Source organism: Rhinatrema bivittatum, chromosome 2 (genome assembly GCF_901001135.1).
Source record: "Rhinatrema bivittatum chromosome 2, aRhiBiv1.1, whole genome shotgun sequence".
Lineage (NCBI taxonomy): Eukaryota > Metazoa > Chordata > Amphibia > Gymnophiona > Rhinatrematidae > Rhinatrema > Rhinatrema bivittatum.
Genome location: NC_042616.1, coordinates 76,996,339 through 77,019,244, shown reverse-complemented (window position 1 = coordinate 77,019,244; position 22,906 = coordinate 76,996,339). Strand labels below are relative to the sequence as shown.

The 22,906-nt window shown below is 44.6% G+C and overlaps 1 protein-coding gene across 4 annotated transcripts in view; it reads left to right on the top strand.

The window, feature by feature from the left end:
* Window positions 1-22,906, top strand: part of MINDY4 (MINDY lysine 48 deubiquitinase 4) — a 459,492-nt gene that overhangs the window by 196,861 nt on the left and 239,725 nt on the right. For all 4 annotated transcript variants that reach the window (XM_029588354.1, XM_029588353.1, XM_029588352.1 and 1 more), the window contains one exon: window positions 22,487-22,596. In XM_029588354.1, the coding sequence (XP_029444214.1) occupies window positions 22,487-22,596 (110 nt within the window). The remainder of the gene's footprint in view (window positions 1-22,486; window positions 22,597-22,906) is intronic.

Below are 22,906 nucleotides of genomic sequence, written 5' to 3'. Positions count from 1 at the left end.
GCCGGCGCACGCAGAGTCCTGGGACGTGCGTAAGTCCCGGGGTTTTTTTAAAGGGGTGGGAGGGGGCGTGTTGGGGGGCGTGGCAGAATGATGCGGCGTTTCGGGGGCATGATGCGGCGTTTTGGGGGGGGGCGACGCGGGTGTGGTTTCGGCCTGGGGGTGTGACCAGCCCCGGGACCGGAACATGGAGCGGGGCAGCCGGCCGGCGCGCACAGATTTACGTCTGCTTTTCGCAGGCGTAAATCGTGGAATAAAGGTAAGGGGGGGGGTTTAGATAGGGCCGGGGGGGTGGGTTAGGTAGGGGAAGGGAGGGGAAGGTGGGGGGGGGGGGCAAAGGAAAGTTCCCTCCGAGGCCGCTCCGAAATCGGAGCGGCCTCGGAGGGAACAGGCAGCGCGCGCTGGGCTCGGCGCGCCCAGGTTGCACAAATGTGCATCCCCTTTATAAGATACGCGGCTACGCGCGTATCTTATAAAATCCAGCATACTTTTGTTTACGCCTGGTGCGCGAACAAAAGTACGCGATCGCGCAGTTTTTTAAAATCTACCCTTAAGTGAGTATATAATAACTGATGAAGTTATGCATAACTAAAATTATTGCAGTGACTGATATCTAGTGAAAATTGCTAGGTTGGATCCCCGGCAGAGGCCCTCCATCTTTAAAGTAAGAATTTTCAATTCTGATGTTATTATATTGAAGATATATTAAGTGAGCTGACTCCATACTCATTCAAGCATTCTTACACATTCTTCCCCAATTACCCACAAACACATCACCACAAACAAATTTTTCATCCTTAACTCCAAATATACACAGTCCTACAACCCAGTCCTTTATCCTCCTTCTCGGAAACCCAACAAGTCAGTCACCCTTCAGCAACAAGGTTGTTTTCTTCCTCGCTGCCAAGTACTCCCGTCTGCCCAGTTCTGTCAGTCTTCCGGAGCTAGTGAAGAACAGCAAATATAAAGAAATCTGACCTGATAGTCCTCCATTCTGAATGGAACAGTTGAATTGGCAAACCACTTACACTTGAAACCATTTCCCAACACCATTTTAAATAATGATATAGTAGAGTAGCTTTAAATTAAGAAAGCAACATTGAAAAATGTTTGAAAAAAGATCCAGCAACCTCCCGCTGCAAAACTTTGTAAAATAAAGTTTTCATTTTGACAACAGTCACACGCTACTCAACGCATAACGATTCCTCAACCACCTGCAAACTATGCTGAGAGAACGCAGAGCCAACAATTTTTTTTCCTCAAATATAATGGAATGTTACTGCTCATTCAGTTTGGGAGTTGTGTCACAAAGTTTTTCATTTCTTGGCTATCAGTGATAGTTTTAATTTCACCATTGTAAAAAATTCTCAACCAAGTAGGGAATTACAAAGATAATTTTATTCCTTTTGAAATAACTGTGTTTAATAGGGAGTGAGCTCTCTCCTGACCACCATTACTTTTGCTGAAATATCCTAGAAATTTAAGATTTTCCTATTATCATAAAAAGTTTCTTGAATTTTCTGTATGATTAAGTATTCTTGCCTTGTCTGTGTAATTTAAGTATTTCCTATGATTTGCTTCAGTTTATCTGAGGATTGCCATATGGGACCCACGTTTGGCTAATATTTGCCTGTCTTGTGCTGAGATTCCAAAAGTGCCCAGGTAACCATACCTCACAAAAGCTAAGCAGGCCTTCACTTAGCAGCTTTTCAGAGCCCACTCACATTTCGGAGATTATTGTGCCCATCTATTTTCGAGCTCGTCGATTTTCTTGGACAGGTTTTTGTTCGTGGTTCTTATTTCTGCTAATGCAGTCTCCATGTTTTTGAAGCGGCCTTCATGCATCTCAGTTCTTCCATTGATCTCCTTGATAGAAGTGCCATTATTTTCAAATTTATCCTTCAGTTCATCACCTTTTGGAGTTGATCAGTCACCGCTGCTGTTATGGCCATAGTAAGTTCTTTTATCAAGACCTTGGACAAACCTTTTGTGCTAGGGCCTGCCTCTGGCACCATTCTATCTTCAGTTACAGGCACACCTTTATCCCCTCTGGTTCTGTTTGATCTGATGGCCACATTGTTAGATAACCATATGACAAACGTTTCCATGAACTTAGAGGAGTATAACAAAGTATAGCAGCTGTAGAGATTGAAAGAATCAGTGTTTTAAAGCTTATTTTTCCGCTGGGTCCTAGGGAGCAAGTAATAGGTGCTTCCTTCATAGCTGACGTCATCACTGGAAGCCCACACACACTAGATGATTCTATGGGGCCGATTAAATATTTGAGCGCAGAAAACGGACACTCAGTGTTGAGCGCCCATTTTCCTATCGTGCACCCAGCCACCTCTCCTAGGCATGCGATCCAATATTTAAATTAGGGGTTGTGCAAAAAAGGAGGCACTAGGGAAAATTTGTGCGTCCCTGGTGCCTCCTCGGTATTGGGTGCACAGGAGAGGTGGCTGTCAAGTGGGCTAGGAAAATGGAAGCTCAATCTACTAGTGTCCGTTTTCTCATGCTACCAGCATTGACACGCACAAGATGCACGACCTGGACCATGTATCTTGTGTGTGTCTATTGGGTGTCCAGAATTTTTTTTCAAAAACGTCTTTTTTTTTTTTTTTTTTACTAAATCTGCTTTATTTAATTCCTCCTACTTAGTATCGCTGCAATGCTATTAGTTAGAATCACAAAAAGCAGAATTTTTCTCTTTTTCAATCGCCACTGTTATGCCTGTCGGTCACAGATGGCTGTGACCGTACTTACATCCTGCACTGTTCTTCAGCCCTCCCCGGGTTTGCTTGCAGCACAGGGCAATTTCCACCGCCATGTTCCCCATGGCTCCTCATGGCGGCAGAGACGCCGCTGCCACCCACGTTGTCTCCGGGCTTTCCTAGGCACATGCGCACGCCACCGGACCCTCCTTTGAAGCCTCTTCGGCGGAAACCTAGGGGCGTCCCTTTTTGATGATGTCATTGGATCAAAGTACTTAAGCTCCACCTTCGCCCTCAGCTATCCGACTTGACAACAAGTTCCGTACGTCTCTACTATCTCCTACTCCGTGTTCCTGTGGCTATGCTTTTGGACTCTGTTGGACTTTGGACTCTATCTGGTACTCTCTCCTCGGGGCCAGTGGGCGCTCTCTACGGGGACATTGTCTCCTGGCCTCCCCCGCTCCTCGGGCTGGCCCTGCACTTCCTGAAGTCCTACTCTGCAAGGCTCCTTGCTTCTTGGGGCTGCCCCCTGGAACACCTTACATGCTACTAAGACTTCCAGCACTTCCCCACTCCTTGGGGCTGTGCTTCTCTTTCACACATAGACTGTGTTCCCCACTCCTTGGATTTCAACATACGTCATCACCGGAGACCTGACTTGGGCTTCCCTGCTCCACGGGTTGGCCTACATCACCACAACTGCACCTCCTTCTCTCCACAGCTCCGCCCCTCGGGGGTGTCTCTCCGGCATACCTCCTACATGCTAGTCTCACGCCTTCCTGCTCTGCGGCCTGCCTGGTGCCTTCCCCCTTGGGGGTCTCAGTCCAGGTATTACCTTCAGCCTGCTTGTCTACTGGGGACTTCCTTCTGTCTCCTCAGGACCTCTCCACAGTCTTACCCAGAGCTCCCTGCCATGCCTGACCTCGCCTCCCGACGGTGTGGGCCTGTGGGGCTCCTCCCCACAGGTGGTAACAACTCACACCTCAGGCCAAGAGTCCACATACCCACAAACCTTAACAACCCTTGAGTGTGGCATATACACCAGCCCCGGGCTGATATAAAATTTACTGCATTGCAATGGGCACATTGGCTGTATGGGAAATTATTTGCACTGCAGGGATTAGCTAATAGCCTCATCCACATGGAATTTACATGTGATGAACGCTGTTAGATACGCAGTGATTTCGATGTGCGTTTTGGACACGCTAATCCCCATATTGCATTGAGGGTTATGGACATACGTCCAATTGCGTATTAAACTATGTGCTAGTCGCTGCACCTGGTGTTGCATCAGCTCCTGTGTATTTCCTTTACATTGTCGGACAAATTTTCAAAGGGCATAAAAATCGGGAGTTATCCCAGGATAAGCAGGATGATAGTCCTCACATATGGGTGATGTCACTGGACAGAACCCTATCACAGAAAACTTTCTGTGATAGGGTTCTGGCACTCTGAGCCCACTGAGCATGCCCAGCATGCCATGATCCCTCGAGCCACAGGGGTCTCCCTTCAGTCTTTCTTTTTCCGCGCTGCTATTAGCCTCACGGAGAAGGAGCCCTGTGTGATAGTTTTCACACAATTTTTTCCTGACAGGAAAAGTTTCAAAGTTTTTCAAATTTCTCCTTTCGTAGGGGTCTCCCTTTCACTACCGGTCGGTGAGTACAAAAATTGTCTCCAGTCGATATCATTTTCGCATTTTTTCTCTTCACAAGGCCGTCAACGGCTGTCCGGCCTTGAAATGGCAACGGGTTTATTTATTTATTTATTTCTCTATTATTTATTTTTATATACTGATCTTCTTGCATGGGATACAAATCAAACCGGTTTACAGTGAAACAATAACCTCGCATGAAAGCGTTACATAGAACATTGAATAAACTTTGAATAAAACATTAGGGGGTAGATTTTATAAATGTACGCGCGGGCGTACTTTTGTTCGTGCACCAGGAGTGAACAAAAGCACGCTGGATTTTATAACCTGCGCGTGCCGAGCCCAGCGCGCGCTGCCTGTTCCCTCCGAGGCTGCCTGTTCCCTCCGAGGCCGCTTCGAAATCGGAGCGGCCTCGGAGGGAACTTTCCTTCCGCCTCCCCTCACCTTCCCCTCCCTTCCCCTCCCTAACCCACCCCCCTGGCCCTATCTAAATCCCCCCCCCACCTTTGTTGGCAGATTTATGCCTGCGGAAAGGAGGTGTAAATCTGCGCGCGCCAGCGGGCTGCTGGCGAACCATCACCCGACCCAGGGGCTGGTCCGGAGGCCTCGACCACGCCCCCAGGACGGCATCACGCCCCCGGGCCCGCCCCCGAAACGCTGCGTCACTCGCGGCCCGCCCCTGAAACGCAGCGTCACTCGCGGCCCGCCCCCCCGACATGCCCCTGACACGCCCCTCCATGCAAGCCCCGGGACTTACACACGTCCTGGGGCTTGCGCGTGCCGCCGAGCCTATGCAAAATAGGCTCGACGCGCGCAGGGGGGGTTTGGGGTAGGTTTTCGGGGGGGTACGCGCGTATCCCTTTTAAAATCTACCCCTCAGAATATAGAACATTAGGTAATGTTACAAAAAATGCCTGAATTGCCCTCGCACCATGTCTATCACCGACCCGCATGTCGAGTGTGTTTTGTGCCTGTGCTAGGGACATAACGTATCGACATGTCCACAGAGCGCCGAAATGAAGGCCAAAGGCAGACGGGCCAGTCTGGAGAAAATGGAACATCTCTTCCATCTTCAATTGCTTCCATCGACGTCGACATCGACTCAGTCGTCTCTGACTGCAGCGGCGAAGAAATTATTCCTAAAAACTAAACGTCGTCCGGATGGAAGCAGTGACCGATCATCACTCGATGCCTGTCGAACCATCGCCAAAAAGGTCTGGAGTGGAAGAGCCATTGATACCCTCGATGCCTTTCACTCCAAGGCGATCCCCACTGATATCGGTGCCGGGTACCGCGCCACCACAGGGATCTGTGGCAGAGCCGGTTACACCTTCTCAGCCACCCCCTATAGCTGCTCTGACCTCACCAGCTATATGGGAGGAACTGGACGGTTTCATCCGCCAGGCAGTAAAAGATGCTCTGCGAGACCTGGGACCATCAACACCGATGCCACCACCAACACCATCACTATCACCTATGCCTACATCGATGCCGACACTGGACCTTTTCCTGTTAGCACCGATACTCGATAGGCTCGATGCCCTTATCGGCGCCTTTCCAAAGCAACCATTGCTATTGGGTACAAAAACTCCAGTTTCCAACCCCAGGGAAGATGATGCCTCGAGGGATTCCTCGATGCCTGAACCAATCCCGGGACCCTCGGATATTTCACAGCCGAGACTCCCGAGTTCTCCATCGGTTCCCTTCCTTCCACCATCGATGCCTCTTTTTATTCCTCACTCCACTCCTCCACGGCAACCTTTTTCAGACACATGTGAGGAAGAAAACACCGATTCTTCATTGGAGGATATTCTATCAGATCCATCCCCACCGGAAGAGAGAAGAAAATCACCACCGTAGGACCTCTCTTTTTGTGAAGGAAATGGCAGATACCATACCTTTCCAGTTACAAGCAGAAGAGGACACCAGACAGAAAACCCTCGAGGTTTTGCAATTTGTAGCTCCTCCTAAGGAAGTTCTTGTAATCCCTGTGCATGAAGTAATTGTGGATCTTCAGCATAGGTTGTGGGAGCACCCTTGCTCTATACCACCAGTAAACAAGCGGACTGACGCAACTTACCTGGTTCAGCAAATTCCAGAAACCTCAGCTCCCACACCAGTCTGTAGTGGTAGAATCTGCCCAAAAGAAATCAAAAAGAATTTGCCCTCACTCGTCGATGCCTCCTGGGAAGGAACAAAATTTTCTACTCTTGGCCGGAAAATGTTCCAAGGGTCAATGCTGGTCTCAAGAATTGCATCTTATCAGTTGTATATGACTCAGTATCAATGTAATTTGTGGAAACAAATACAAGAATTGTCTGAGTCACTCCCTCAACAATACCAAGATTCCCTTACTAACATCATTCATAAGGGTCTAGAGGCAGGAAAGCACGAAGTCCGTGCAGCTTATGACTGTTTTGAAACATCGTCCAGGATGGCTGCAATGGGAATTAGTGCCCGTAGATGGGCCTGGTTAAAGGCTTCTGACCTCAGGTCTGAAATTCAAGACAAATTGCTAGACTTGCCTTGTACAGGGGAAAACCTCTTTGGAGACAAAGTACAAGCTGCAGTAGTACAATTAAAAGAACATTCTGAGACTCTACGACAACTCTCTGCTGTTCCAACTGACACACCATCTTCTGCATGAAGAATAACCAGGAAAGACACTAGAAAACCCTATTACAGACCACGAAGATACTATCCTCCAGCACCTCATGGTAGGGTATCAAGACCATCCCAGAGAGCTCAATCAAGATAGCTGAGGGCACCTAGGCCACAACCTCCTCCTTAAACAAGCCCTGCAACAGGTTTTTGAAAAACCTGCCAAAGGACAGTAGCCACTCCACCAATCTGGCCCCAAATCTATTATGGTTTTGAGGTATTGGAGTGGATTCTTGGGTACTGCGGTGATGGCCACTCCCATGGGGAGGAGCCCTATGAGGAACCGCAGTACTAGGCTAGACTCTATACATGCAGACACAGAGAATTTGTATTATACAGCTTGGTGGTACTGCCTAGGGAGCGGCAGCAGTGAGGTAACTCACTAGAAGTAGTCCAGGGGTCCTCAGCAGAGGAGGCCAGTCCCATGTTTGAGTAGATAGATGGTAGGCAGCGCAGGGTAGTAGAGGAAGTCCCGATGGAGACTCCCAGCGCTGAAGCTGAAGGTGAGACAGACTGGCAAGGTTAGTTACTCACTGAAGTAGATAGCTGTATTGATTAACATCCTGGCAGGCAGAAGTAGTTGAATTGTAGGCACCAAGGTAGGGAGAACTGGCCCTGAGGAGCGAGTACCCGATATCCCAGATAGGTACCTGAAAGAAAGCATAAGGGCCCCCGAGGAGCGGGTACCCAGGCTAGTGATGAGTGACCCCGAAGGGCAGAGAGAGCTTCCAGCGGCAGCAAGGAAGCGGCAGAGCAGCTTAGACCGGAGGCAATCCAATCCTTGCTAACTCAGTTTGTTAGCAAACAAAGGGCAGGCTAAATACCAGGATGTGATGTCACTTGAATGGGATGCCCCCGAGGTTCCCGCCATGACGTGGATAAAGACGTGGGTGGCATGCGTGCGCGCACCCTAGAAGGCCCTTAGGAGAAACATGGCGAACACTGTCGCTGTTGCTGTTCCGGGGACGCCGGAGAGAGCGGCATGGAGACACGGCAACAGCCATCTTCCCAAGGCTTGAGGAGAGAGAAGGAAGAAAGGTGAGGCACAGAGGTCGAAGCCATCTGAGACCGGACACAACAAAATCTACCAGTACGAGGTCGGATCTCCTCTTTCCTTCCCAACTGGTCAAATATCACAACAGATCAATGGATACTCTCCATTATACATCAAGGTTACCATCTGGATTTTTTCACAATGCCCAAAGATTTTCTACCAAACTCACTTTGGGTACAGAAGGATCATTCCACACTTCTGCAAGCAGAATAATCCACCCTCCTGAGAGCCAGGGCCATGGAACCAGTTCCCTGACTTCAGCAGGGCAGAGGATTCTACTCCTGATATTTTCTCATTCCAAAGAAAACAGGAGGCCTACGTCTAATCTTAGGCCTCCGAAATTTCAACAAATTTCTACGGAAGGAAAAGTTCAGAATGGTATCCTTAGGCACCATGCTTCCCCTTCTTCAGTCAGGAGACTGGCTCTATTCTCTGGATCTTCAAGACGCTTACGCTCACATACCAATTTTTCCCCCTCATCGCAAGTACCTGCGCTTCATAGTGGGTCATCAACACTTTCAGTACCGTGTTCTGCCATTCGGACTTGCTTCGGCACCCAAAGTGTCTAGCGGTGGCAGCGGCCCATTTATGCAAGATGGGAATACATGTCTTTTCGTATCTAGACGACTGGCTTATCAAAAGCCATTCAAGACAGGCAGCATTCCAATCTCTCAAACTAACAATCAATCTGCTTCACTCATTGGGATTTCTAATAAACTACCCAAAATTCCACCTACCATCTCACCTTCTACAATTCATCGGAGCAGAATTGGACACCACCTTATCCAAAGCCTTCCTCCCAAAAGATCGCGCAGAGACTCTGTCCACTTTAGCGAACTCTATGCGCCCAAAGCGAACAGCGATAGCCCATCAGTTCCTCACTCTGCTTGGCCACATGGCTTCCACAGTTCATGTCACTCCTATGGCCAGATTAGCCATAACGCAATGGACATTGAAATCTCAGTGGCTCAAGCCATTCAACCACTGTCGTCTCCAATTGGAATATCCCACCAGTTACGTTCATCTCTCCTCTGGTGGGCGAACACGAACAATTTGCCTGAAGGCCTACCTTTCCAGCAGCCAGTACCGCAAACAACTTTAACTACAGATGCATCCACCTTGGGTTGGGGAGCACATAAAGAAGGTTTTCAGACTCAAGGTACTTGGACAACACTCGAAGCAACTTTCCAAATAAACTTCTTGGAGTTTCGAGCTATACATTATGCTCTCTATGCGTTCAAGGACTGCCTTTCACACAAGTCTGTGCTAATACAAAAAGACACCACAGTTGCCATGTGGTACCTGAACAAACAAGGAGGCATGGGCTCTTATCTCCTTTGCCAAGAAGCTGCACTAATTTGGGACTGGGCCCTGACACATTCCATGTTTCTCCGGCCACTTATCTGGCGGGCATTCACAACGTACTTGCAGACCGCTTCAGTCGTCAGTTCCAACCCCTCGAGTGGTCCCTGGATCCTTCATTAGCAACCAGGTTATTCCAACATTGGGGTCAACCAACAATGGACCTCTTTGCATCCGAGATGAATCACAAAGTGGACAGATTCTGCTCCCTGCACAAACAGAGAAACCAGTTAGCCAAGGACGCCTTTGCTCACTCCTGGAACTCAGGCCTTCTATACATGTATCCCCCGATACCGCTAATAACCAAAACTCTAGTGAAGCTACAACAGGACAATGGGTCAATGGTACTCATAGCCTCGTATTGGCCTTGGCAAGTATGGTTTCCCATACTCCTCGACCTCTCCATCAGGGAACCAATTCACCTGGGCACAACTCCCACTCTCATAACTCAGGACCAGGGCAGGTTGTGCCATCCCAACCTTCAGACCCTATCCCTCACAGCCTGGATTTTGAAAGCTTGATCCTGCAACCACTCAATCTTTCAACTAATGTATCTCAAGTTCTTGTAGCTTCACGAAATCCTTCCACACGAAAATCCTATCGTTCTAAGTGGAAAAGATTCACCACGTGGTGCACACAGAAAATTATTGATCCATTTTCCTGCCCCACATCATCTTTATTAGACTATCTCTGGCAACTTTCAGACTCTGGTCTCCAGACTACATCAGTAAGGGTGCACTTGAGTGCTATCTCAGTTTACCACAAGGGAGTAGAGGATGCACCGATAGCAGTACAACCCCTTGTCAGTAGATTTATGAGAGGTTTAATTCAGCTTACACCCCCATTACGGCCACCAGTCACATAATGGGACTTTAATGTAGTCCTAGCAAGGCTCATGTGTTCTCCCTTTGAACCCATGGATTCCTGCGATGTTAAATTTCTTACATGGAAAGTTCTCTTCCTAGTAGCTATTACATCTGCTAGAAGAGTTAGTGAGTTACAAGCACTTGTAACATACTCAACCTATACCAAGTTCCTCCATGACCGAGTGGTACTCCGTACTCCCCCTAAATTCCTTCCCAAGATGGTTACTGACTTCCACTTGAATCAGTCTATAAATTTGCCCACATTCTTTCCCAGACCTCACTCACACCAAGGCGAAAAAGTTTTACACACCTTAGACTGTAAACGCGTGCTAGCTTATTATCTGGAACGTACTAAAGTCTATAGGAACTCCACCCAGCTCTTTGTTTCTTTTGATAAAAACAAACTGGGTAAAGCAGTGGGCAAACAAACACTCTCTAACTGGCTAGCAGATTGTATAGACTTCTGCAATGAAAAAGCAGGCTTTCTCTCCAGGAATGAGTAAAGGTGCACTCAGAGAAATGGCAACCTCAGTAGCACACTATCGTTTCGTACCGATTGCTGACATCAGCAAAGCTGCAACTTGGAGCTCTCTTCACACATTTGCAGCCCATTACTGCTTGGACAAGGAAGGATGACAAGATTCAGCATTTGGACAATCTGTCTTACAACTTATTTCCAGTATAGTACCAACTCCTTCCAATCCAACCTGCTGTGATTTCAGGCTGCCTCATTTTCCAACAGTTCACCAGTTGTTGTGCCCGTTGCACAAGTTGTATGCTGTTGATCCAATGCACATATTACTCAGCCTGTAGCTTGCTAATCACCCATATGTGAGGACTATCATTCTGCTTGTTCTGGTATAAAGCAAAATTGCTTTCCTTGTAATAGGTGTTATCCCAGGACAGCAGGATGTAGTCCTCAGAAAACCCACCCGCCACCTCGCGGAGTTGGGTCCGAAATGTTTTATTATTTTATTTTTTGGCTAAAGCTTATTGCTACATATGAGACTGAAGGGAGACCCCTGTGGCTCGAGGGATCATGGCATGCTGGGCATGCTCAGTGGGCTCAGTGTGCCAGTCAAAAGTTTCCAGAAACTTTGACAGAAAGTTTTCCGTGATAGGGCTCCATCCAGTGACATCACCCATATGTGAGGGCTACATCCTGCTGGGCTGGGATAACACCTATTACAGGTAAGCAATTTTGCTTTATGCATGTGACCGGGCCCGCACGCATTTTCAAAAGGGCCTGGCCACATGTGTAAATCCCAATACGCACACAAGTGCTGGGTCCTGAAAAAGGGGCAGGCCGGGGGGGTGGCAGGGTCTGGGAGGGGAGGGGAGGGCGGGACGGAGGACGGCTGGAACAGCATGCACCGGAAACCGACTGGCGCACGGAAACTACTTCTGCTTGAGAGGAGCAGTAAGTGGAAAAATAAAAAAAATTTGAGTAGTGGACTGGGAGGGAACTGTGGGATGCCCGATTGTGTCGCCGCACGTAATTTACTAAAATTCACGTGCACATACATGCACGGATGTTAAAATCCGGTGCGTATGTTATAAAATCGGCGCATCCATGTGCATGCGCCGGGAACTGCGGCACATGGACGCATGCGCGCTCCTTCTAAAATCTACCCCTGTATGTTTTTCCCTGTTTTAAATAGATCTAAAGCTGAGTTTGGTGCTGAGTTTGGTACTCGCAGCATCTCAGAATGTCAGTGCCGAGTTGGTGATGATGATCCTCTGTGTTGATGGTTCTGCTCTGAGTTTCTTCGGTGCTGGTGATTCTCAGTGCTGATCTTTTGGTGCTGATGGTTTAGCATTATGATTTCTCAGTCTTGCTAGTTCTTGGCTCCAATTTTAAAGACAGTGGTTCAGCGCTATACCTCTTTGGCATTGAAGAGTCTCAGCTCTAATGTCTTGGTTTTGATGTTTCAGCGCTGATGTTTTGGCACCCATGGGGGGTCATTTATCAAAGTGCTATAATGGCATTTTTGCATGCAAAAAACGCCATTAACGCATGCAAAAGCACCATAACGCATGGTGTGATACAAATAATAAAAAGGGGAGGATATTGGGGCGGGATTTTTGGCCAAGTGGGCTGGGCTCACAGTTTTGCAAAGCCCTATCGCACAGCTTTAACGCGAATTTTAATTAACTATACCTTTTTCATTTGCGTAAAGCTGTGCGATAGGAATTTGCAAAACTGTGAGCCCACAAATTCTCCCCTCTTTGTTATTTGCATCGCATCATGTGTTATGATGCTTTTGCATGTGTTAATAGCATTTTTTGCATGCGAAAACACCATATAGCACTTTGATAAATGACCCCCATGGTTTGTTGACGTGATCTTTCTTTCGGAGCCTTTGTTTTTCTTCACAATCTGATGAATTTGATTTTAGCTGGTTTTTTTTCATATTATTCAAATCAATTAGGTGCTCATATTTAAGGCAGAGTTCTCTGTAAGTCAGTGCTCTTGAGGACTTCGTCCACAGTTAGTTGTGACGGGTTTGGAAAGAAAATGATTGCAGGCCTTTTGGCCCTAACACAGCCCTCTTCTTCCTTGTACCCAAACTCCAACTGCTTAGCCCTGCTGTGCCAAGCTGCAGCCTGCCACCTCCATGCCAAAACCCACTCCATCTCAATTTTAAAAATATAAGGGCCAGGACCAGTGCAGATTGGTCTCCCCCCCCCCCCCCCCATTCCTGTGTCCAGACTAGTTTGTTAAAAATCACACTCTCCAGTTACCCCGGGCCTCCTCTTCCCTCCACTCCAACCCTTGCCCTCCCAGTATTTTAATTCAGTTCGGTCTTAAACCCAGATTGTGGTAGCAGCCAACTGCAACTCCAGCCTGGTGTTTCTGCCCTCACTAGGGAGCTAGGCTGGAAGCATAGGCTTCTAGCGTAGCACTTTTAGAAAGCTATGCTGGAAACATTTGATTTAGCTAAGTAGATCAAAGGGTTGGAAAATTACCTCACACAGAACAGCTGAGAATAGATGCCTGGTTGTACTAAGTAGATATATTTTAGCCACTGAAAAAGTTTTTTTGAGAGGCAAGCTTGGGTCAGGGGAGTAAAGAAATACATACAGTGGCTTGCAAAGTATTTGACTCCCTAAAATGTCAGCAGGTTTGTGTGAATTACAAATGACACTTAACAGATTGTTCCAGGCAGTTTGTTTATTTGCAAATCAGTATGCTCTTAAAGAACATTTTCAAAGTCACAATTCATTATTTCTCTGAATTTTTTGTAAAATATAATTAAAAACTGAAAAATGCTGCTTGCATAAGTATTCAACCTCTTCAGTCTAGTACTTGGTAGAACCACCTTTTGCTGCAATAATGGCTTTAAGTCTGTTGGAGAAGGTCTCTACCTGCTTTTCACACTGTTTGGGAATAATTTTTGCCCATTCTTCCTAACAGATTTACTCCAAAAAGTTCAGGTTGGTTGGATGATACTTATGGACTGCAATTTTCAAATAGTGCTACAGATTCTCAATTGGATTGAGATCTGGGCTTTGACTTAACCATTGTAGAAGATTCATCTTTTGATTGTTCAGCTACTCCTGTGTTGCTTTGGCCTTATGCTTGGGATCATTGTCCTGCTGAAAGGTGAACGTTCTCCCAAGTTTTAGTTTTTAGCAGACTGAATCAGGTTGCCTTGCAGTATCTCCCTGTATGTAGCACCATCCATCCTTCCTTCGGTTTCCAGTGAGAACATAAGAACATGCCATACTGGGTCAGACCAAGGGTCCATCAAGCCCAGCATCCTGTTTCCAACAGTGGCCAATCCAGGCCATCCTGTTTCCAACAGTGGCCAATCCAGGCCATAAGAACCTGGCAAGTACCCAAAAACTAAGTCTATCCCATGCTACTTTGCTAGTAATAGCAGTGGCTATTTTCTAAGTCAACTTAATTAATAGCAGGCAATGGACTTCTCCTCCAAGAACGTATCCAATCCTTTTTTAAACACAGCTATACTAACTGAACTAACCACATCCTCTGGCAACAAATTCCAGATTTTAATTATATATAAAAAATATGCAGTTGAGATGTTATCCTTCGATACTGAGAAAATCCCTACGATCTCTAAGATATATTATTTACCTAGAAGAAAAATACTCTCTACACAACCTGGGGATATAGATTTGTTGGATAGTCCAGGAGTTTCTACTTTTTTTAGAAGACTCGATGGACAATATATTATCCAGAGCGACACTGCTTATACAATTTTCTTTAAAACAAGAGAAAGATCAATTTTTTTCTAAATACTTTCAAGTGAAAGATATGAATTTTTGTGGACAAAAAATACAGATTTTTCCTGATGTGTCTCGGGTGACTCAGGCACGTAGAAAACAATTTCTAACTTATAAGCAATCTGCTCTGGACATATCAGCAAATTTTTTCCTAAAATTCCCATGTAAATGTCAGATAGTATTTCAAAATAATAAATTTGTATTTACTGATCCTTTACATTTGGAACGTTTTCTAAGGGTTAAAACTCTGATTACAAATTGAAGTGCTGTTTTTTTTTTTTTTGCTGGGGTTGTTATAGATAAATGGGCATGTCCTAATCACTTCTTTCTCACCTTCTAGATGTGGGCTAGATATCCAGCAAATGTTATTTGATAATTGTTATACTGATGTATTTTATTTCTTGGATTTCCTTATTATTTCGATGTAAACGATATAATAATTAATAAAAGTTTAAATAGAAAAAACCCAAAAACCCCCACATCCTCTGGCAACAAATTTCAGAGTTTAATTGTGCGTTGAGTGAAGAAGAACTTTCTGCGATTAGTTTTAAATGTGCCACATGCTAACTTCATGGAGTGCCCCCTAGTCTATTATCTGAAAGACTAAATAACTGATTCACATCTACCCATTCTAGAACTCTCATGATTTTAAAGACCTCTATCATATCCCCCCTCAGCCGTCTCTTCTCCAAGCTGAAAAGTCCTAACCTAACCTGAGGAAAAACATCCACACAACATGATGCTGCCACCTCCATATTTTATTTTTGGGATGGTGTTTGCTGCCGAATGAGCAGTGAAGTGCCTCAGGGATCTGTACTTGGACCGGTGTTTTTAAAATATATTTATAAATGATCTGGAAAGGGGTATGATGATTGAGGTGATCAAATTTATGGATGATGCAAAATTATGCATCTGCAACAATTTGCAGTTGAAATTTAAATCTCAAATGGATTGTGATAAATTGCAAGAGGACCTTGTGAGATTGGAAGATTGGGCTTCCAAATGGCAGATGAAATTTAATGTGGACGTGCAAGGTGTTGCATGTAGGGAAAAATAACCCATGCTATAGTTACGCAATGTTAGGTTCTATCTTAGGAGTTACCATCCAAGAAAGAGATCTAGGCATCATAGTGGATAATACATTGAAATTGTCGGCTCAGTGTGCTGTGGTGGTCAAAAAAACAAACAGAATGTTAGGAATTATCAGGAAGGGAATGGCAAATAAAATGATGGATATCATAATGCCTCTGTATCACTCCATGGTGAGACCACACCTTGAATACTGTGTGCAGTTCTGGTCACCGTATCTCAAAAAAGATATAGTTGCACTAGAGAAAGTACAGAGAAGGGCGAACAAAATGATAAGGGACATGGAAATGCTGCCCTATGAGGAAAGGTTAAAGAGGTGAGGGCTGTTCAGTTTGGAGAAGAGATGACTGAGGGGGGATATGATAGAGGTCTACAAATTCATGAAAGGACGTAAACAGGTTAATGTAAATCGTTTATTTATTATCTCAGATAATAGACGGACTATGGGGCACTCTATGAAGTTAATAATTAGCTCATTTAAAAGAAATCGAAGAAATGTCTTTTTCATTCACTGCTTACTTAAGCTCTGGAATCCATTGCCAGAGGATGTTGTTACAGCAGTTAGTGTAACTAGTCTTAAAAAAGGTTTGGATAAGTTCCTAGAGGAAAAATCTATAAACTGCTATTAATTAATAATCAATAGTAGCTTGAGATCTGTTTAATGTTTGGGTACTTGCCAGGTGCTTGTGACTTGGATTGGCCACTGTTGGAAACAGGATGCTGGGCTTGATGGATCCTTGGGCTGACCCAGTATGGCATGTTCTTATGTTCAGTTTTAGGTTTGCACCACATGTAGTGTTTTACATTTTAGCTAAAAAGCTCCATTGTTGTATCATCTGACCACAAACCTGTATTCCACATTTTAGCTGGGTCACTTTGATGCTTTCTGTCAAACTCCAGACAGGCCTTTATGTAGTTTTTCTTCATAAGAACATAAGAACATAAGAAAATGCCATACTGGGTCAGACCAAGGGTCCATCAAGCCCAGCATCCTATTTCCAACAGTGGCCAATCCAGGCCATAAGAACCTGGCAAGTACCCAAAAGCTAAGTCCATTCCATGTTACCATTGCTAATGACAGTGGCAATTCTCTAAGTGAACCTAATAGCAGGTAATGGACTTCTCCTCCAAGAACTTATCCAATCCTTTTTTAAACACAGCTATATTAACTGCACTAACCACATCCTCTGGCAACAAATTCCAGAGTTTAATTGTGCGTTGAGTAAAAAAGAACTTTCTCCGATTAGTTTTAAATGTGCCACATGCTAACTTCATGGAGTGCCCCCTAGTCTATTATCCGAAAGAGTAAATAACCGATTCGCATCTACCCGTTCTAGACCTCTCATGATTTTAAAAACCTCTATCATATCCCCCTCAGCCGTCTCTTCTCCAAGCTGAAAAGTCCTAAGCTCTTTAGTCTTTCCTCATAGGGGAGCTGTTCCATTCCCCTTATCATTTTGGTAGCCCTTCTCTGTACCTTCTCCATCGCAATTATATCTTTTTTGAGATGTGGTGACCAGAATTGTACATAGTATTCAAGGTGCGGTCTCACCATGGAGCGATACAGAGGCATTATCACATTTTCCGTTTTATTCACCATTCCCTTTCTAATAATTCCCAACATTCTGTTTGCTTTTTTGACTGCCGCAGCACACTGAACCAATGATTTCAATGTGTTATCCACTATGATGCCCAGATCTCTTTCTTGGGTTGTAGCACCTAATATGGAACCCAACATTTTGTAACTATAGCATGGGTTATTTTTCCCCATATGCATCACCTTGCACTTAACCACTTTAAATTTCATCTGCCATTTGGATGCCCAATTTTCCAATCTCACAAAGTCTTCCTGCAATTTATCACAATCTGCTTGTGATTTAACTACTCTGAATAATTTTGTGTCATCTGCAAATTTGATTATCTCACTCGTATTTCTTTCCAGATCATTTATAAATATATTGAAAAGTAAGAGTCCCAATACAGATCCCTGAGGCACTCCACTGTCCACTCCCTTCCACTGAGAAAATTGTCCATTTAATCCTACTCTCTGTTTCCTGTCTTTTAGCCAGTTTGCAATCCATGAAAGGACATTGCCACCTATCCCATGACTTTTTACTTTTCCTAGAAGCCTCTCATGAGGAACTTTGTCAAACGCCTTCTGAAAATCCAAGTATACTACATCTACCGATTCACCTTTATCCACATGTTTATTAACTCCTTCAAAAAAGTGAAGCAGATTTGTGAGGCAAGACTTGCCTTGGGTAAAGCCATGCTGACTTTGTTCCATTAAACCATGTCTTTCTACATGTTCTGTGATTTTGATGTTTAGAACACTTTCCACTATTTTCCCTGGCACTGAAGTCAGGCTAACCGGTCTGAAGTTTTCCTGGATCGCCCCTGGAGCCCTTTTTAAATATTTGGGTTACATTTGCTCCAGTCTTCAGGTACAATGGATGATTTTAATGATATGTTACAAATTTTTACTAATAGGTCTGAAATTTCATTTTTTAGTTCCTTCAGAACTCTGGGGTTATACCATCCAGTCCAGGTGATTTACTACTCTTCAGTTTGTCAATCAGGCCTACCACATCTTCTAGGTTCACCGTGATTTGATTCAGTCCATCTGAATCATTACCCATGAAAACCTTCTCCATTACGGGTACCTCCCGAACATCCTCTTCAGAAAACACTGAAGCAAAGAAATCATTTAATCTTTCCACGATGGCCTTATCTTCTCTAAGTGCCCCTTTAATCCCTTGATAATCTAACGGTCCAAGTGACTCCCTCACAGGCTTTCTGCTTCGGATATATTTTAAAACGTTTTTACTGTGAGTTTTTGCCTCTACGGCCAACTTCTTTTCAAATTCTCTCTTAGCCTGTCTTATCAATGTCTTTCATTTAACTTGCCAAAGTTTATGCTTTATCCTATTTTCTTCTGTTGGTTCCTTCTTCCAATTTTTGAATGAAGATCATTTGGCTAAAATAGCTTCTTTCACCTCCCCTTTTAAACATGCCGGTAATCGTTTTGCCTTCTTTCCACCTTTTTTAATGTGTGGAATACATCCAGTCTGTGCTTCTAGAATGGTATTTTTTAACAATGACCACACCTCTTGGACATTTTTAACTTTTGTAGCTGCTCTTTTTAGCTTTTTCTAATAATTTTTCTCATTTTATCAAAGTTTCCCTTTTGAAAGTTTAGCGCGAGAGCCTTGGATTTGCACACTGTTCCTCTTCCAGTCATTAAATCAGATTTGCTCATATTATGATTACTATTGCCAAGAGGCCCTACCACTGTTACCTCTCTCACCAGGTCCTGTGCTCCACTGAGAATTAGATCTAAAATTGCTCCCTCTCTCGTCTGTTCCTGAACCAATTGCTCCATAAAGCTATCATTTATTCCATCCAGGAACGTTATCTCTCTAGCGTGACCCGATGATACATTTACCCAGTCAATATTGGGGTAATTGAAGTCTCCCATTATTACTGCACTACCAATTTGGTTAGCTTCCCTAATTTCTCTTAGCATTTCACTGTCCGTCTCACCATCTTGACCAGGTGGACGGTAGTATACCCCTATCCCTATAGTCTTCCCCGACACACAAGGGATTTCTACCCATAAAGATTCAATTTTGTATTTAGTCTCATGCAGGATGTTTATCCTTTTGGTCTCTATGTCATCCCAGACATAAAGCGCCACACCTCCTCCCGGGTGCTCCTCTCTGTCATTGCGATATAATTTGTACCCCGGTATAGCACTGTCCCATTGGTTATCCTCTTTCCACCATGTCTCTGAGATGGCAATTAAGTCTATGTCATCATTCACTGCTATACATTCTAATTCTCCCATCTTACTTCTTAGACTTCTGGCATTAGCATACAGACATTTCAAAGTTTGTTTTTTGTTTGTATTTTCATTCTGCTTTTTAATTGATCGGGATAAGTTAGAATTTTTTAGGTCAGGTGAGTTTTTAGTTACAGGCACTTGGACTATTTTTCTAATTATTGGAACCACACTGTTGGGATGCCCTAATTCTAATGCATCATTAGTATCCTTTGAAGATATCTCTCTCCGAACCATGCACTGCTGAGCGACTGTCGGTTTTCCCTTTTGTTCTAGTTTAAAAGCTGCTCTATCTCCTTTTTAAAGGTTAACGCTAGCAGTCTGGTTCCACCCTGGTTAAGGTGGAGCCCATCCCTTCGGAAGAGACTCCCCTTTCTCCAAAAGGTTCCCCAGTTCCTAATAAAACTGAATCCCTCTTCCTTGCACCATCGTCTCATCCACGCATTGAGACTCCGGAGCTCTGCCTGCCTCTGGTGACCTGCGCATGGAACAGGGAGCATTTCAGAGAATGCTACTCTGAAGGTTCTGGATTTAAGCTTTCTGCCTAAGAGCCTAAATTTGGCTTCCAGAACCTCCCTCCCACATTTTCCTATGTCGTTGGTGCCCACATGTACCACGACAGCCGGCTCCTCCCCAGCACTGTCTAAAATCCTATCTAGGTGTGGCGTGAGGTCTGCCACCTTCGCACCAGGTAGGCATGTTACCAGGCGATCCTCATGCCCACTGGCCACCCCAGCTATCTACATTCCTAATAATCGAATCATCAACTATGACGGCCGACCTAACCCTTCCCTCCTGGGCAGTAGGCCTTGGGGAGATATCCTCAGTGCGAAAGGACAATGCATCACCTGGAGAGCAGGTTCTTGCTACAGGATCCTTTCCTGCTGCACCTGGTTGGTGCTCTCCCATCATGAGATCCTCTTCCTCCAAGGCAGCACCAGGGCTGCCAGTCTGAAGTTGGGACTTGACTACTATATCCCTGAAGGTCTCATCTATATACCTCTCTGTCTGCCTCAGCTCCTCCAGGTCTGCCACTCTAGCCTCCAGAGATCGGACTCGTTCTCTGAGAGCCAGGAGCTCTTTGCATCGCATGCACATGTACAACTTCTCATCGGTGGGTAAAAAATGATACATGTGACACCCTATGCAAAAGACTGGGAAGCCCCCCTCTTGCTGCTGGACTGCTGCCTTCATCTCAATTTTGCTCAGTTCCTAGTTAAGTTTTAGGTTGCTAAGGGTGTAGGAATGTGTCTAACGTCCTTTAAATGTATTAGTGAATTCACTATGTGTCTGGTAGTGGCCTACCGGGGTCTGATCGAATTCTCAATAAAGTTTTTGTTGATGTTTTTTTGTTGTTGTTTTTTTTTTGTGAAAGTGGCACCTGCCTATAAATTAAGGGATGAGCTGTGGGTGGGTGAGGGGTGGGAGGGTTGGGAAAAAACAGTCTAACTTCAGTTAGTCAGCCAGAGTGACTCACTGCTCTCTTGATTAACAAATGTTGGTCCCTATTCAAACCCAATCACACTACCTCAACACCTTTCCAAGGTGAGTAACTGAGCTGAACTATTCATCTTTTTTACTAGCTTATTTCTAGCTTCTGGCTACTTTTTGTGGGGTTTTTTTTTTGTGGGTTTTTTTGTGGTTTGTTTTCAATACAAACACTCAGTTCTGCAGACTTTTAAAAATAAACACACTACCTACTGCTTACTAGCTACCTTATTGACTGACTATTTAAAAATACAGTCTAACTTGTTTATTCACTGCCTTTCTGACTATTAAAGGCACAAACACACAAAATAATATTCCCAAATAGTTAACTTTTCTCCAATACTTTTAAAAAAGAAAATGTCCCAAGCAAAAACTTACTGATTCCTTTCAGCAACCAGCAAAGTGATCCTCTCCTCTCAGTGTTCCCACTGGAATCAGTAATGGCTTCTTTCTAATTACTGTCCCATGCAGGCCAGTTGTATGCAGAGCTCTTGATATGATTGACTTGTGCACCTCCACTCCAGTCTCAGTTACTGAATTCTGTAGCTTCTTCAAAGTGATTGTTGGCTCTCTGTGGCTTCCCTCATAAATCTCCTTCTTGCTCTGATGCTGAGTTTTTAGGGACAGCCTTGTTTAGGTAGTGTCTTGGTGGATGCCTGGAATGCACTTCCGGAGGAAGTGGTGAAGTCTAAAACTGTGAAGGACTTCAAAGGGGCGTGGGATAAACACTGTGGGTCCATCAAGTCTAGAGGACGTGAATAAAAAGACAGCAAAACACTGCACGGAGCGGCAGTAGCCACAGAGGCATTCACGGAGCGGGATGCCAGTGGTTGGTGTTCCACCTTCACGGAGCGGAAGGATGGAGGGCTGCCATCTCCAAAAAAAAAACAAAAAACCTGGGGTGGGTAAGAGTATGGGGCAGGGGTGTGGCCTGCTTGTTGCAGTGGTTGCTACCCCTAATTGAGCTGGATGTTCACTTGGGTGCAGATCCGGCGCTGCTCTCTACATTGGTGGTGGGGTGGAGGGGTATTAGGGCTGGAGGGTACTGGAAGCCAATAGTAACAGGTGGGTGATAGAAAAAGATAAAAAAAAAAAAGGATAAAGTGCGTAGCTTGCTGGGCAGACGGGATGGGCCATTCGGTCTTCTTCTGCCGTCATTTCTATGTTTCTATGTTTCTATGGTGGTCTGATGTAGCTTCCATTTCTTCACAATTAATCTAACAGTGCTCACTGGGATATCCAAGCAGTTGGATATTATTTTGTAATATTTTCCTATCTTGTGCATGTCTATAACTTTATGTTTAATTCTCTTAGAATGCTCTTTGGTCTTCATTTTCACCTACATTTAGCCACTAAGATTTAGGATTATTTTCAACTGCAAATTGTTGCAGGTCAAAATGTTCCTAAAATTCCTGGCTAATCTTAAATGTTAAACTGTTAAAGCTCTGCTAAGCTTGATATTTAAAAAAAATGCTTTAGTTATTCTGACTATATTAAAGCTTATTTTTTTCCCAGATGATTTTGAGATTGACATGGTGGCTGAGGAAGTTCAAAAGATCCCAGTTCCTGTTCCAACAAGCAAACTTCAAGTAGCAGTGAAGCCGATTGATTTATCTTTAGCAATGGTATGTCCAGTTCATACTAATAAAACATGAGTTATATGCAGAGACTGTTTTTGAAGTACCTGAAAAGCAGAATATAAATAAAATAAAACAGTATGATTGATCCATGAGTTTGGCCATGCAGTATGTAATGAGTGGTTCTCAGCCATATCCTGGAGATACACCTAATTGTTTATTAATATTATCCGAATGATTATAAGGTATACAATTCCCTTAACAGCATTCATTAGATTAGTTAGCTTAGGTTTTGATCAGTTCAAATAACTGAAATATCATTTGTCCAGATTTGGGTCTCAAATTGTGTCAATAAAAT